The 16,710-nt window shown below is 43.0% G+C and overlaps 1 protein-coding gene across 6 annotated transcripts in view; it reads left to right on the top strand.

Annotated features, from left to right (window-relative positions):
- TFDP2 (transcription factor Dp-2) overlaps positions 1 to 16,710 on the top strand; it is a 62,441-nt gene that overhangs the window by 8,331 nt on the left and 37,400 nt on the right. For 4 of the 6 annotated variants that reach the window (XM_071437628.1, XM_071437629.1, XM_071437625.1 and 1 more), the window contains exons 1-2: positions 1,151 to 1,406; positions 12,298 to 12,391. In XM_071437628.1, the coding sequence (XP_071293729.1) occupies positions 12,350 to 12,391 (42 nt within the window). In that variant the 5' untranslated portion in view covers positions 1,151 to 1,406; positions 12,298 to 12,349. Of the gene's footprint in view, positions 1 to 1,150; positions 1,407 to 12,297; positions 12,392 to 16,710 lie in introns of those variants that run through there. The other 2 variants (XM_071437626.1, XM_071437630.1) reach the window with 2 other exon arrangements.

Here is a 16,710-nt window from a genome sequence, read left to right as displayed (position 1 = left end):
TCAAAAACATGTCTTTCTAGAGCATTTAATGTTGTCTGTAATACAAGAAAAACAGAAGTTTATCGTGTTTGATCTAGTATATATGTGATCTGCAGGGATTTAAAGCACATAAATAGTGTTTGTGTCCCCATAAACCTTCTTTTGCTCAGTGGCGTTAAGCTGCGTTTGTGTTAGAGAAATATGCAAAGTGGGTAACTGCACTCCTTGGATGTGTGCCTGGCTGCACTCGAGAAGATTTAACAAATGTTGCATCGTTGCGTTGAATGGAACTAGTGCCGAATTTATTTTTTTGCTCCCAGAAGTGCTTTCTATTTATATGGTCTCTGTAAGAATACGTAACCCTGCTTCGTTGAAACAGTTTTTTTAAAGCGGTAAGAAAACGTTGAAATCAAACATTTGTTAAGGCTTTTCCAAGGAGCCGAGCAAGGCCTGGGTTTCTGCGGCTGCGGCTCCCAGCTCTGGCAGGGCGGAGGGTGCGAGGGCGCGGTCGCTGCTCCCCGGCCCCGCCGCGCTTTGTTGGCCCGGGCGCCTTTGTTCGCAGGGGGAGCGCAGCAGGAGCCGGGCCCGATGCACGGGCGGCCCTGCCCTCGCCCTGCCGCCGGCTCCCGCGCCGGGGCCGGACGTTCCTGCAGCGCCCGCGGCGCCGAGCCCGCGGCGGGGCTGAACTTTGCATCCCGGGACCAGCCCCAGCAGCTCCTCGCAGATAAGCGGCACGGCCGGCGGCCGCAGCCAGCGCGGCGCCGCGCGCTGTGTGTAAATACAGCCCGTATATATTTCTGCATTTGTGTGTTTGTACACTGCTCACCGCCCGCAGCACCTGGGCGCCGCCGGGACAGGTGCGGCCGCCTGGAGCCCTCGCGGGGATCGAACCCGCGCCCTGACAGCGGCCGGCGCGCGCCGCCAGGGAGAGGCGGCGGCCGCGGGTCCGGGCCGGCCACGCCCTTCCGCCCCGCCCCCCCGGCCTTGGCCCGGCGGATTGGCGAGCGGTGTGTGTACACACACGGGTCCGGGCCAATGGCGCGGGGAGGGCGCCTGACGTCACGCGTCGCGGCAGCCAATGGGCGCTCCCGGCCGGCAGACGCCGCCAAGCTTGTGCGGGGGAGCAGGACCGGGTAGCGCTGGGCGCGGGGCGGGCGCGGGGGGGCGGCGGGGCCGGGCCGGGGGCGCTGCGGGCGCTGCTGCCGCCACGCACCGGGGGCCGCCGGGGGGTCCCGGCTCCGCGGCCTCCTCGCCAGCGGCGAGTGCGCGGCGCCGGCCCGGCCGAGAGGCGTCGTCGGCGCGACTGGATCGCTCCTTGCCGCGGCGGCTGCCAAGGGACCGTCGCCGTCTCGTCGCCTCAGTGTCGCTGTCTGGGCCCAGCCCGCGTTGCCGCCCGCCTTACCTTCCGTCCCTGGCCGGGCCTGCGGGTGAGCGGGGAGCGGGGGGCGGGTGTGGGGGGCCGTGAGGGGGAAGGGCAGCGCCTTTCTTCGGCGATCAGCGGCCGCCGCCCCCCCGTGCCCCGGGCGGCGCGGTCCCGCCGGCCCTGCCGCCCCCTCCCCGGTGCCGCCGGGCAGCGCGGGCTCGCCCCACTTCGTGCCCCCGGTGCCTCAGGCCGGGCGGACCCGGGAGGCCGGGAACCGGTGCCCGACACCTGCGGGCGGGCCCGGGCGGCGGTGACAGCCGGGGCGCCTCCTCCATTGTGGGGCTGGGCCGCGCCGGGCTGTGCGGGCTGCGGAGCGAGCGGCGGCCCGGCCGCGGCCCCGGTCGGGAAGGCACCGGCCGAGAGCCCGGCCCTGCTCGGCGGTGCCTGAAGTTCGTGTCGGGGCGGTTCTCACCCGCCGCTCTTATCGGGACAGGGTCAGTCCGGCACAACAACAACAAAACTTCCCTGCCTGCCTCTTCCTGGGAGTTACAGGCCTGCCCGGGCTTCCAGCTGTAAAGGGCTCAGCGGCAGAGGTGAACCCAGTGTAAACACCGTCTGCTGGAGCTCAGAATACAAACAATGGGAGGAAAATACGGAATAAGCAAACTTCCTTGAAATGTGGAAGAAAACCGCAAATGAGACCGTGCTCCCTCATTGAGTAAAGGGGGGATGCCGAGCTGTGTATCACAGCTTGTGCTGCTCTCCTCTGGAGAAAGGACTTTGGGTTTCATTTTCTCTGTAAATTCTTGATTTGACAGAGAAAATGAATAGTTTAAATTGATATGATATAATATGCCAGGTAAACATTTTTTACAAATTATTTCTTGGTCAGTTTTCGTAATTCTGAAAGCAATTCAATTCTTTTTTTGACTCTTCATTAATATGGCTCACAGTGACTTTGTTTTCAACTACTATCACTGATGTAGCTTAATTATGTTGACAAAAGGTAGTAAAACGTTGGAGGTTGTGTAGTGCTGTAACAAATTGCAACTTGATACAATCTTTGATTCAGAAATAATGTTATGCTGGTCAAAATGGATGCTGTTAAAAAGAAATTAATAGATTTTCTCTATTCCTTTACCCTTCCCAAATTAACCTCAGTTCTTTTGATTATATTATATCCTATCATACACAAAACCAGATCTGTGTAAGTGTGGCAAGGACTGAGAGGACCAGTGTTACAGGGCAAATGCAGACCTGTGTTTCACAGCCCCTATTTATGCCACATTGAAGTATTTTACACATTGAAGTATTGATTTTCAGGAACTTCTGTTCAAACTAACATGGAGGGTGTTAAATATAGCGCTTTGAAAAAAACATGGAGGACTAAGGAGAAGTTTGTGTTATAGAAAAGAAAAGACTTGGCAGGAGAGGTGGTCAGGAGGGAAAAAAAGTCAACTTTTCTTTTTAAAAGTTTCTTACTGTAAAGCGAGTCTAGTGCCTCTAGAAGAGGACAGAGTAACAGGTCAAATGATTTAGTTCTATACTAGAAGAAAAAAGAAAATTATTAAATATTAATAAGATTGTCTCATGGGTGAATTTAAGAGTGATCTTATATTACTGTCAAATTATTTGGCTTTCTTTTAACCACTTCCTCTTTGCATAGCAAAAAGAAACCATTTGACTTGTACTATCTTAATAGAATTAATTTTACAGAGAACACACCAGTGAGCGGAATGCTCTTAATTGCTGCAGAGGGTTCTGCCTGGTGGCCTCACTTCACAAAGTGGGAAGGTGCAGTTTTCAGAAGAGCATCTTGGCAGCAGCTCTCCAGTGTAAAAGGCACAGGCCAAGCGCCCAGCTGGGCAGCAGCAGTGCTGTTCTGCAGGGGATGTCAGTAGGACAGGAGATTCCTTATCTCTGGCTGCTCTTGGCTATGTTGATGGCACTGTAGAGACCTCTGGTGCATCTGGCCACACTTCCTGAGCAGTTGTCAGCACCCTCCCACTGAAGATCTTTCAGTAGCTTTGGCTAAAATTGTTAAAGGTTTAGTGAAGAAACAGGGACAAAATTCCAGCACTACATCCTCTTCAGGGGTGTATGATGTTGGTTTAGATGTGCAGACGCTGTCACTGTGCCTGTGAAAGCTGAATGTCAATCTCTAAATGCAATATAGAGTAGTGATTTGCATGGTATGAAGGGAAGCTCCTGTAGCCCATCCTGTGTAGAGAGAAATATTTAAATTTCTGTATCCTAATGTGGAGCAGAATGAATTCTAGTCATAGCCAGTCTAATTCAGTTCTTGGAATTGCATTTCTTCTGGTGTGCTACCTTAATATAATGTTCTTAGGGCTGTCTCTAATAAGTGATAATTTCTTAACTTGTTTGCTTTTTCATGTTTTGAGTGTAATGATGTAAGACTTTCTCTACTACTTTTCCAATTACATTCACTGTACATGACTCTTGATGAACCAACAGTGAATCTTAAAACAGGGGAAAATCAGCTGTCTGTTCTGCTCCTAGGAAATACACTTGTGGATTTTTTTGTGCATAAAGCCAAGAAACCACTGGAATCAGATGGGTTTGTCACAAAACTTTAGGTATTAGGTGACGAACAGCCCCAATGTCTTGGTGTGGTAATAGGGCACATAACATGGTGGAGCTGAGGGCACAAATGTCTGTGGTGGGATCTGAGAAACCAGGGGTATGCAAGGAAATATTGTAAAAAGGTGCAGGTGTGCTAGGGAGTGAGAGTTTTGTAGCAACTTCCTGGATTGATTCTTTATGTTTATTTTGTAACATCCAGTATCAGAATGAAATGAATTCTTTTTCCCCCCATTATTTGATTTGTAGACCATGATTCTTCTGCAAGTATCTGAAGCAGTAGTTAGTGATCTTATTTTCATAGTTTCATTAAAGGAACTCCTTTGCTCCTTGATCTGATGTCCTGTGTGATAGTTTCCAATAAAGGGCTTTACAGACTGCTCAAATTTACTTTTATGCTTTTCAGTATTTATAGCATAAAAATCAATCTAAGGAAAACTGCAGGCCTACAATAGTTCAGTTTGTAAGACCACTATAATAGACCTGTAACAAAAGCACAGTTTTGTAGAATATCCTACTTCTGGTGAAATACAGAACAGTAATTGAATTAAAAAGATGATGTTTGAAAATAATTCAAGGTCTAGCTATTCATTTAGTACTGTTGAAGAAACTCTTTGCCTTTCAGAACACAGTTTGCAAAATCCACAGCCTCCTGTGAAGCCATTTGTGAGGATATTTGTACTTACTGAAACCTAAAGTAACTCCTGGATTTTTGTAGCACATGAAAAATATTGCTTTAGCCAGCTCACATCCAGTATTGGCTGTCACTATGGAGCCTGAAACCAAGCTGGGAAAAGATGAGTGTTTGGTTTTGTTAGTGTGCTTGGTTGTGAACTGCAGCAATTTAGGTGTTGGCACAGTTTCATTCTTTCTGACTTGATAATGTTTAAAAGAGGAGACAACTTGATTTTTGGTAACTTCCCAAATCATTTAAGCATGAATTCTAGAAGGGCTTTCTTTAGAGGTATCTTTGAAGGCATTATCCAGAATTGGCACAGCACTGGGATCTTCCTGGTTTACAGTCCATAGGATATTTGACTGACATGAACAGCCAGGTTTTAACGTGACCTGTAGAAATCATCCACTTTATAAAGGTGATGTTGTCTTCACTGCTTTTGTGTTATTTCAGTCAGTGGATGTGCCCTGACCACCAGGTTTTACACAAACATGGTCAGAGGAAGCAGTGATGGTCGCTGAGACTGCCCCTGTTCCTCTTTGCTAGCAGTGAATGCAGTGCCCATGTCCAAACCATGGGATTTTTGTTAACATCTGGAGACCAAACTCCATTTGGGAATGTAATTCTGGTCTTGCAGCTCAATTTATTTTTTCCTGTGGAGCTTAGAGTATGCTCCTGTGTTTGGCAAGGCAGGTTTCTCCTGTTCCATCAGGTTCCTGCTGCTGCTAGGTTTGTGTTGGTTTGGGTGGGAATAGCAGATGATTCAGTTGTGGCTTACAACCTCTTTAGTACTTTTGTTCAGTGGAGTCCCTCACTGACCTCTCTTGGATGATTATAACATCTGGCTGGGTGTATGGGAAGGTTAATTTGATAGGAATTCATAATCCATTTGCCCATGGGTGGTGTACACAAATATGTTCTGTGTGAATAAGGGACCATTTTAATTCACTGTTTTCTCATTGCAAATTTCAGGGTGGGAAAAAAGAAAAACAAGGTCAGAAAGAAATTAGCAACAGGTACCCACTGTCCTTAAGGCTGTGAACTTTTAGTTGTATAGAGGAATTCTTCGACTTGGTAGCAGCTATTATAATGCTATTTGTGGGAATTAAAGCAAGTATATCAGTAGCTGCTCATTAAGGCTTGTTAATGCCAATGCATTGACATACTGAAAGTCACTTGGGAACTGTAATGGTCATCCAAGAATATATGGTGGTAACATGACCAGTAATTATGGATGAGATTAGAAACTGCAGGTGAAAGTGAGCTTATGTCCTCAGAGTGAAATAAGAAACCATGTGTACATGGGCTCTCCATTCCTTGGGAGGAAGGAGTTAGGTAACTTCCTTTTGTTATAAACTTGACCTTGAGATTTGAGGAATGTGAGAAATATATTTCTGTTCTCTTAAAGGAGCAATCAGGTTATTGTAAACTTCAGTTTATTTAAAATTCAACTAGCAATTGCAAATACATTCAAACATTTTTTTAGATCAGTAACTTCATACATACAACTGATACAATTTCAAGCTGTGTATTGATTTGGTATAACAGCAGACTTCTGCTCTCTGTCAAAAGCAAATTATTAATCCTGCTTCTTGCTGGATAAGAAATTGAGGAAGCTGTGATCTGGAGAAAAAAATATCCCCCTTCCTAATGGATTTTTGAAGCATGCACACACCCCAGTGAATTCTTCAAAAGCATACAGTAGTCTTCATATGGACAAGCCCAATGCAACCTTTTGTCACATTTCAATCCATAAGTAAATTCTGAGGGATTATGAATGCTTTTTTTCAGAAATGGAACTGGTCAGTCAGTGGCCAGGTCTGAGGCTTGGTCCTGTCCTGTGCACAGGCTGAGGTGGCCCTTGGAGCTCTCAGGGGTCGCAGTGGTTGGAAAACTTTGTTACAGCCCCTGTCAGCCCCACTGCTGGAATTCTGACAATATTAGACCTGAGGTGGCTCTCTGAGAGGGCCAGGTAGCAATGGGAGCTGTTGAGGGTGTGCAGCATTGGGAAGGAGTGGAAGGTGGAAGAAGTGGGTAAAAGTGGAAGATCCCTGTTAGCAGGGGCGGGATCTCAGAGCAGTGCAGTATATTTCACTGAACTGTGCCCTTCAGGTAACATTGTGTGCTGTAATCAGTATTTGTGAGCCTGTTCATCACCAGAAAAATCCCTTTTTGCCTTTGTACCAAATTATAATTAAATAAGTATGAAATTTTTGTAACCTTTACCCTTTGGTGAATACTGCCATAATCTTTGACCCATGCAAGAGTAGAGTTAAATAGAGGCATTAAACTACAGCAAAGCTGCTAGCAAACTATGAGGAAAATGGAAGAAATAGCTACTAAGTCTTCATAATCAAGTTGTTTGTTGTCATATAACTTGGTGGTTTTTAATTAAATGCAAATATAAAATTATCTTCAGTTCATTGGATGTTAAGATCCTTCCAGCTGCAAAGTGTAGCCAAAAGCATATCTCAACAGTGTGGTTAAACATTTCCATATATTTGTCAATACACTGATAATTCTGGAAATTTTTAAATCTCAATATTAAAACTTAAAAAACCAGATTAATATCTAGACCATTCTCTGGCGTATCATACAGTGTATGGGCTGGTGTTAGGAAGAAGCTGGTGTGAAGTCTCAGTAGACAAAAAGATGCTGTTTTCATCTGAGCTTGATTGACAGAAGAGCCAATGTATTCTTGGCAATGCACAAACACCATCTTACCATGGTATTTTACAGTCATCACATAAATCATTCAATTTTTTTCAAATGTCAATCCATTGTGACAATGAAATTTCTTCAGGCAAAAATGTGTTTGTGAAAATACAGTGTGCTGTTTACTCTGAAAGGAAGTTGTACCTGCTCCTTACTACTGAAGCAGCAGACTCCCAAGTGTTGTGCCTGTATAGCAGTCAGCTATGGGCTAGAAACCCAGTCAGAGAACAAAAAGTGAGCTTATAGAATAGATAAAAGTTGTCTATACATCTCAAAAAGATGTTTTAGATCATACTTTAAGTGTGCATGAATGTGCTGATGTCAGGCCCTGTGTACTCTATCTTGAATGACAGTAAGCTGGTTTGGGGAATTAAAAGAGCCTTCAAAGGTTCAAGTGCTTGGGAATTATTCCACATGTTTAATGTAAAGTTCTCCTCATTTGGAGAATAAGAAACATGCTCCACCCCACTGATTTAGCAAGAAGCCGTGATTGCTGCCCCCGTTGTTGGCACTGAGCGTGTCCAGGAACGTGCCTGAGCAGCAGCCAGGCCCAGGCTGCTGGGAATGGGCACCCAGCACTGGCAGCCCTGGGCAAGCAGCAGAACTTGAGGGTCAGCAGTGCAGTTGAATGAATGGAGACCTTGAGCACTTTCAGCTAGGAGAGAGTTTGAATCCAGCTTTGGATTTTCTTCCCATGTTACGTGTTCTTCTCACTCAGACCTGTCTTCATTGCTGGGATGCAGGATATTGAGTAGCCTCCATCAAACAGTGCTTTTTCTAGTCAGGTATACATGTACAGTCATATACTGTGTACACTAGTAGTAAATAATGGGTACAACAGTGAGTAAATACAATAAATAGTGGGAGTAATTGGGTTGTAGCATTTGGGATCCACTCCAAGAGTCCCGAATGGAATCCAGTTCATTTGTTGCCTCAGTATTTGCTACATTCAGTCCTTGAGGGGACATTTGCTTTTAGCAAACCCCACAGTTTGGTGGATCTCTCTCATGGAGCTGAAGTGCTACAGTTTATACTCATTGAACTTGCAGGAATGCCTCCTCTGTTTTTCCGAGTTCTTTGTGCTGTGTGAACTTGAGTCATAATCACTGCTGTTGCCAGGAGGTGTCAGTTAATTTTTTTGATGATACATTGGCATTTTGCTCGATCTTAACTACAAGATGAGATCTTCACTTTCAATTTGGGTTCAGGTAGTTTTATCTTTCATTTGGATCTAGGTTTAAAGCAGTAATGCTCATTTCCTTTTTGTGTTGTATAGTTGAGAGAACTTCTGTGCTTTGGATTCGCAGGCTGCAGCCTTTTAATTCAAGTAAAGGTGATTAAACAATGACACTTTTAAACTGAATACTCTTCTCAAATTATTTTATTTTGTTAAAAATTTGTAATATCATTCGGTGGTCAAGTCAGACTTGCTTTGTTCAGTCTCTCTAATCACCTTGTCTGATATCTACTAGGACTGTTTTGAAGGCATACAGTTGCTCACAGTAAAGGCTGGAAAAATAAGTTGTGGTACCTGCCAGACTTTCATCATACACGTCATGGTGGAAGTTCCTTTCAAAGGCTTCCTTAGAGCTACTTTCTAATGTTATTTTCAAAATAAAAATTACTGTATGCCAGCTGAAGATGGTGACTTATTTCCTATCCTGTGTGTGTGACTTGTTGAATATATACCTTGGTTGGCTTTTTTGAAGAGCTTCATTGAGTGACAAGCTGGATGTTATATGGCATTCCTGTCTTGGTTTTTTTTTTCCAAAAAGGAGTTAGGTATTGAAACATGTTTTAGGAACAAGCTGGAGAAACACTTCCTGAGAGCAGGTGGATTTCTGATAAGTACTTAATAATTTTGAAATTTTACTGATCTGAAAACTTGAGACACACTGAAGCAGCATATGTGTAACAGGTGGTCTAAGCCATGAAGATGCTGTGCATAAATTAGTGGTTTAAAACTGAGCCTGTACTGATTAATAAGGAGTCTTTTTGTTACTGCTGTCCTCTGAAATCAGTCTTGTAATAGTTGGAAGTTAGTACTATGGAGAGGGATATGAAGAGTATAAATCACTTTCTTGTGGAAAGACTGGTGTTGTACAGGTTTCTTTTTCTTGAAACTCATCACACTTTCCTCTTAGCTGACCCAGATACCTGGAATAATTTTCACTTTACAATACTGTTTATCAGGTAAATGAGAAAAAACACTCCTTAGTGTTGATAAAAATCATCCTAGGATACTAAAATATCTCTTTTTTTTAATCTTTTGTGTGTTCTGTAAAGACTTTTCATCATAACAATTTAGGTGATTGTCCAGTAGTCGTCTTCATTTGTAGATGTTTAGTGCTGATGTAATATTACATAAATGGCACTTTCTGTGGGAACTGGCCTCTGGCACTGAGGAGGATCTTTCCAGGTGCTGGTCTAGGTGAGGGTCTGACTTGTACTGATCAAATTTTAGAAGAGAAACCAGGGTAAGTTTGGTAAAGCAGAGAACAGACTGTTATGTTGTCTTATGGGGTAATTTAAAAATAAGACTGGGCAATAGATCGAAAATAAACATAAGAAGGAATGCAATGTTATCCTGCAGATAACTGTTTTCTGTTTTGCACTGTTTGTTGCACTGGAATTCAGCTTCAAAATCACCAAAAGATCAGAATAGATCTGGCATTTAACTTGTAGTTAGAATAGGTACAGATAAAACTCCTGTACTGTTTTGCTGTAACTAGAGCTTGATTACCTGGGCTTTTGTAAGTTTCATGCTCAAACTGGCTTTTTAGTATCAGTGGCATAAGTGATTAGAAAATATGTTCTAAAGGAAGCTACAGCTCAGAGTTTACAAAGTCAGGCACTTTGATTGGCTCCTTGTACCGTACAATATATGACCAAAAGGCAATTTTATGGAGTGGATTATAAACCAGGACTTAGCCTAGGAAGGGACAAATGTAGTTCCAAAAAAAGTGATGTTTGTGTCTCACGTGCTCTGGGCTCTGTCTTTATGCAGCTTCATTTCAGTAGAAACCAGCTAAAGAAGAAAAAAGGTTGAGTTTTATGTTTTTCTGTCTGTGTGGTGCAAGCACATGCAGCAACTGGGAATGAAGAAAATCTCCATTTTGAGGCCATCTGTGTCGGTTCTTTTGTCTGAACCTGACAAGAGGTCATGGCAGATGGTGGGGTCACAAAGTCTGGCTGCTCGGGCTTGACAAAATGTGTTCATAAAGCTGGAAGAATCCCAACTGTTCTTACTGGCTGAGGAGCATTGTGGCAAAGGACTGTAATAGTTTATGGACAATACCTTCTGCATCATTAAGCTTGACAGCAAATAACTTGTCATGATGAACCTAGTTTGCTTATCTGCAAATAAGTTAAAACTGCTCAGCAATTATGTTCTTAACTACATTTTATTTGAGTGAATTACTTGTAAAGCCTCTTAAAGAGAGGGAGGTCAGACTGCAACGGGAATTTTGGCCAGAGCTGCAGATGATGGATTTGGAGAGTTCATCTGCAGGGGTCAGAAATGTCAAAAAAGAACAGGCACCAAAGATCATAATTTTCAGATGCATTGCAAGAATTCAGTATTTGCTCCTTGCCATGACCTCTGTAGCTTTATGGCTTCAGATTTCAGGATTACTACAGATCCAGTAACTCCTTTCCCCAGGGTGGGAATAGATACCTCTTTGTAGTATCTTCTCTAAAGCCAGAATAAAATGTGTATTATTTTCTTGGATGTTTTGTGGTGAAACTAAAATGTACAAGTTTTCACAGAAGAATGTCTTAGTAGATTTGTGTGGTGTTCTGGAGTAACTGCTTAATCATGGCTGCAATAAAGGGAGGCACCAAGGAAGATAAGTACAACTCAGTAGGAAGTGGAGGATGCCTCTATGTTGAATAAAATGGTTTTCCACTAACAGTTTAATTGATATGGTGTCTGAATAAACCAAGAAACGTGTAGAAACAGCCTAGAATTCAAAATTCTCTGGGTAATCCCAAACTACTACAGCAGTGATGGGATGTGATGGTAGAGTTCCTCATTAGTTGCACGCACTCCTAAACAACCCCTGGCACTTTCCTGGAGGGAGGTGAAGACAGTGGCCATTCTCAAACTTGACATAGGTTAAACCACAGAGGAAATGGCATAAATGGCATCCTGCTTTTGTAGCTGCTGAGTTCTGCTGTAAATGGTCATGACTCTTCTTTGATAAGTAGTTTAGGTATCTTCCTAATTTTACTGAATTGATTCCACACTTAAGTGTGAACAGTTCTCTCTCTCTTATTCATCCAAATGCAATTCAGATGTCTTTTGTGGTCCATTTTTAAACTGCAAGTAGTATTTCTAAAGTACTTTTCAAGGTATCTAAACATCTTTAAAATGGTTTGTGTTGACAACATTGATTTGTAACTTTTCTTCTGTTTTCTGTAAGGCTTCTGGAAGCTTTCGTTTAAAAAATAAGTCACTTTAAACTATTTTTTGGTGATCTAACATTTTTATCTTTTCCTGGAATTCTAATATTATAATTCTAACTACACAGGTTTAATGAAAAAGCATGGAAATATTTAAAAGATGATTTAGAGCTGAATTTTTTTTCTTGCATGTTTCCTAAAAATTCTGAGTGTTTTCTGTTTTTTCTATATATACATTTGATTAAAAGCCTTCTCTGTTGCTGGCTAAAGAGACAGTGGAGAGAAGTAATTCACTTCCATTTTTAAAGCAAATCTGCATTAAATGCAAAAATTGCATGGTTTTAACTACAAAACTTTAGCAATGATATAACATTGTTTGCTAGCAAATTAACGTAGTCAGGCCTTTATGTAAGTTGGGCGTTTATACATAGGATTTCATCTCTGCCTCTTCCAATCAATGACCATTTTTAGTATTTCTGCAGAACCTGACTATTGTGGAGATTATTTTCTCAGAAGCTTGGGTTTCAACTAAGATATTTCATTAACTGTCTTACAGGATGTTCATTTTAAAGATTCTGTGAAGATGAAAAGGGATATCTTATGGCTTTATGAAATATAAAGCAATACTGTCTGACATGACGGCAAAAAATGTAAGTATGCCTCTTCAACATGTGTTACTGTTCATACTGGCATTCTGCCACTCACTGCTGACTTTCAGAACTGTGTGGACAAATACAAGAAATCAATCACAAAGATCTTCAAATTCAGAAATCTTAGCTGATTTTTGTATGCCACAAATATGTATCCCATCATCTTCTGCAGTATTTTGATAAATTTATACTGGTTAGAATCTCTTTAAGCATGTGGAGTTTAGTTGGTCAGATTGATAACTGAGGCAATGTTTTATGCTGTTTTCATATTGATCCATTCAGGTCCCTTCCAATTTGAGATATTCTGTGAGTCTGTGATTTCTCAAACATTTCTTCAAACTTAGGTGAAAGCTGCACATTTTGTTGAATCTTCTCACCTTTGCACCTCTGTAAAATCCTTCTAACTGACTGAGTCTGAGTCTCAGATCTCAAGAAAAAATAGAAAGACTGCATATTATTTGGCTGCTGTTGGTACACTCTTGGTTTCTAGAAGACTGGAGGCCTTCTGGTTCCTTTGCTTGCTCATTACCCAGCCTGTAGTGGTGTCTCAGGCTCTATATTTGACTCCTCTATCCCGAGTTCTGAGGAAGCTTATGAAATGTCTTAACATCCTGACCTTAATTTTCTGCCTAATTAGCTGTGCTTCCTGAGATACACAGCTTGTGTAGAGAACAGTTCTGGTTAATCCTGGTGATCAGTGAATTGAGGGTGACTTTGGGCCTTGGGCAATTTGCCTGTTGACATCCTGCATTCTAGTTAAATCTGAGTGGGTTTAGGAGCCAACACCACCAAAGAAGTGCCCCACAATGAAAGTGCAGGCAGCCCAGGATTGTGCTCTGTTCAGTAACTGCAAAAGCTTTTGTGCATATTGGGTTAGATTGGTGCCAATGATATAGTTTGGTTTAAATTAATTCTCAAGTGGTGGAAATTTCTGTTGGCTTTATTAATAGCTTCATTTGGAGTGTGGCTCCAGGCTTTTGAGGTGTCTTATATCTCACTTTTTGATTCAAGCTTACCAAGACATAAAGTAAACTGATGTGTATATTCAAAGCCCTTTGCTTATTATTTCATAGGTCATATTCATCTCTAGTACAAATAAATAATTCTACTGATGTATGTGGGACAGCTGCACAAATCCAGGTCATTTGTGGCTTTGACCTTTTGTTTGATGCAGTCAAAGGATAAATACCAATCCCAATAAAATCCATGGAGTGCTGTGTCACAGAGTGGCACAGGCTGGAGGGGATTTCAGGAGTCCATCTACTCTGGGGTTTTGTGTAAAGCTCTTTGACACTGGAGCCCAACTCCTTGGTGCTTTGCTCAGGGCTCCATCAGGGCTTTGGCTTTTGAAAATCTCCGAGGACAGATGTGACATTCACTCTGGGTAACCTACTCTTGTTCTGAATATACAACTATAATTTGGTTGTTTATTTCAGCACAATGCTGTGGTTACTTTAGAGAAGAAATGTTTTATTGGTATGCATACTTTGAAATTTTGCATGTCAAAATCAGTCAAACCTAGTCAGATACCTAATATTTATGGGTTTATGTTTAAAAAAATCAGCTGCTGTGGTACAGATGAATGTAGGACCCAGTTTTCATGTTTACCTGTTCATGTGGTGGTCATATGCTTTGTGTCATTGGTAGCACTTCTTAGGGTTTTCCCAGCCTTGGTTCCTCAGAATTGCTGTGGTTCCTCAGAATAGTGTCAGCCCTGGTGTTTCCTGGTGCTGTCAGAAGGCCATCATGCTTCTGAATTTGCAGAGTTGCAGGGTTTAGATTCTGTATATGCCTGGGGGTTCTGCAGCTCAAAATTTGTTTCAAATGTAAGGTTAATATTTGTTATAGTGTCAGAAATGGTTTAGTGATCTGCAGAGTGACTTGAGGGAGAGAGCTCTCTTGGGAGGGTACTTCCATCCTTTTCCTTTACGTTGAAGCATCAAGGAAAGGAAGTTTTAAAGTACTGGAATTTGAGCATCTTCCAGAAACTCTTGAAGGGCTTCTGTCAAATGTGCATGGCAGGAAGCTGCCACCTTTGCATTCTGCAATCATTGCTGCTCAGCTGGGCATGTGTGTGCTCCTGCAGCACCACAGCCCTCCAGTGAGCTGTAGCTGGAATGCCACAGCTGGAATTTCCACCTTGCAAGAAGCTGTGTTGAGCAACCTCCTGTCCAGCCAGCTTGTGCTTCAAGCACGTGCCAGACTGTTCCTGTAGATTGGATGTGTGTGCAAGATGAAAAACCTTCCCTGCTGCTGTTTTACCTTCCAAACTCTGAGTGTGTGGTGGGAAAATTATCCAGGCTGGGCTTGCTGCTCATTTTCTTTAAACACAGGACCCTCTCTGGTATCTGTCTGTGGAATATTGCTTGTGGGTAATTTGACCTTCCTTAGAAAACTAATCCGACCAAAGAAGCTATGAATAATAAAATGTTGAATAAAAGTTCCAGGTTCCGTTGGAAAAAAGATGTTTATGTGCTTACCATATACATTGTGCCCAGATGTAATTCAAATCACCCTGTCCAACTGGGTTATTTCATTCTTTCCTTCTATAAGAAAATGTGGGGTTTTTTCTTGCCTGTTTTGTCTCTCCTGTCCCATCAGTCCTTCAGGTAAAAAGACACCAAAAGAGTATTAACAAATGGAAGAAAAAAAGAGCAAATACTCATGGTAAATTTTAGTTTAGTTTACTCAAACAAATGAGTGATATAACTCCAGCAAGTTTTTTGAATAAGACTGTTAAGTTTTGATTGTGAAGTTATTTGTCAGTGCTTCTCAGAGGGTGGTTGTCTTGCCATAGATAAGGTCAGTTAAATGTCTGTGATGTTCTCCTTTCACATTCAGCATGGAGCAGAGTTTCACTGCTGAGGGTGGTCACAGAGACTACAGGAGCTGCTCATGGCAGTTGGCCCCATCCAAGACTCTGGCTGTGACTCTTTCTTTCCCCTCACCCTGTTTGGAAACTTAGTCACTAACAGGAAAGGCAAACACACCTCTAAGATATTCAGTATATGCAAAGCCTGCCAGGTCCTTTCTTCATCTTCCATCATGGCTGGGTTCCTTGTGCTGCAGATGAACAGAAGAGAGTCCAGCTCCTGCTATCCCAGTAACCAGGCACTCTGGGCCAGTGTTACAAAGTAGAAATATCACAGGAGCAGTACAAAAAGTAACAAATGATACCAGTTAAGCATTGGATTGTGTACTGGTTCCAGCTTAGGAGTTGTTACAGTACAAGATTCCCAAAAGCAGTGTGTGGTATCTCAGATAAGTGTGGCCTGGGACCTCTTGAACACTGAGATGGAATCCTATGAAGGCCCTGCTGTGCTGCAGTATTACAATGTTCCATCACACATTGCTTCTTCTGAGGACTTAGGATCAATCTTCTGCAGGAGAAACAAATTCCTTTAGATCTGCCACATTTCTCACTTCGGTTCTCATGAAATTCAAGTTTGTTTTCAAGCTCTTCTAAACTTAGATACAAGGATTATAAAATTGAGAGAAGTGCTGCTCTTTGTAAATGTGCTACTAGGATCATTGTAATGAAAACAACATATTTCTGTGCAAACTGAAGTTCTGTAACTTTGTGTCATTTGGATCACTGAAGTACAACATACACACAAAATCTTTCAGAGAATTAAATGTACAAGTTAGAATTTTCATTCTGACACTGTATATGTACGTCATCCTCAGTGTTTTATTGAAACACTGATCTGAATAGGGAAATGTACACTTGTAGATCTAGAGCTGAATGTTCAATTGTGAACACATTTCAGTGCTGTCTTTGAAGATGTTCCTTGTAATCCCTTCTCTTGGAATGAGTTGAGGCCCATAATCTACCATGATATTTATCCCTGTGGGCCCCTATTCTTTCCCTGAATTTAAAGTGTCTCCCATTGGTGTTGTTCTAGTTGCCACAGAGGCAGGCAGGGCTCCAGGGAGAAGCTGGCACTGTTGTTGGTATAAAGGCAGCAGAGGTGTGAGCCAGCAGTGCAGCCTCTTGTCCTTGGCCTTGCAGAGCTTTACCCTGTGCAGTTCCCAGCTGTGCCAGCCTCTGTTAAACATCTCCTCAAGAACACATCCTCAGGATGAGGAGCCCCAGTGGCCTCTTACCACACAAGGAGTGTTCCTTGTGCCCGTGCACAGGAGAGCCTGGAGTGCTGCTCTTCTCCTGGCTCTGCTGCCAGACCTGCCAAGGAGACGCTGTGGTTTGTTTGTTTTTATGTCCTCTCCCCTTGCCCTGCTCGGGCCCTCCCGGCCCTGCTGCATCGCTGCTGCACCGGTGCCACCTGCTGGGAGACAGCCCTGCGGTGGGAGGGACAGTG

The sequence above is a fragment of the Agelaius tricolor genome, unplaced genomic scaffold (assembly GCF_023055355.1).
Source record: "Agelaius tricolor isolate 1412-34295 unplaced genomic scaffold, bAgeTri1.0.p SCAF_12, whole genome shotgun sequence".
Classification (NCBI taxonomy): domain Eukaryota; kingdom Metazoa; phylum Chordata; class Aves; order Passeriformes; family Icteridae; genus Agelaius; species Agelaius tricolor.
The sequence above is the reverse complement of the archived record's forward strand: the minus strand, read 5'-3'. Positions and strand labels throughout refer to the sequence as shown.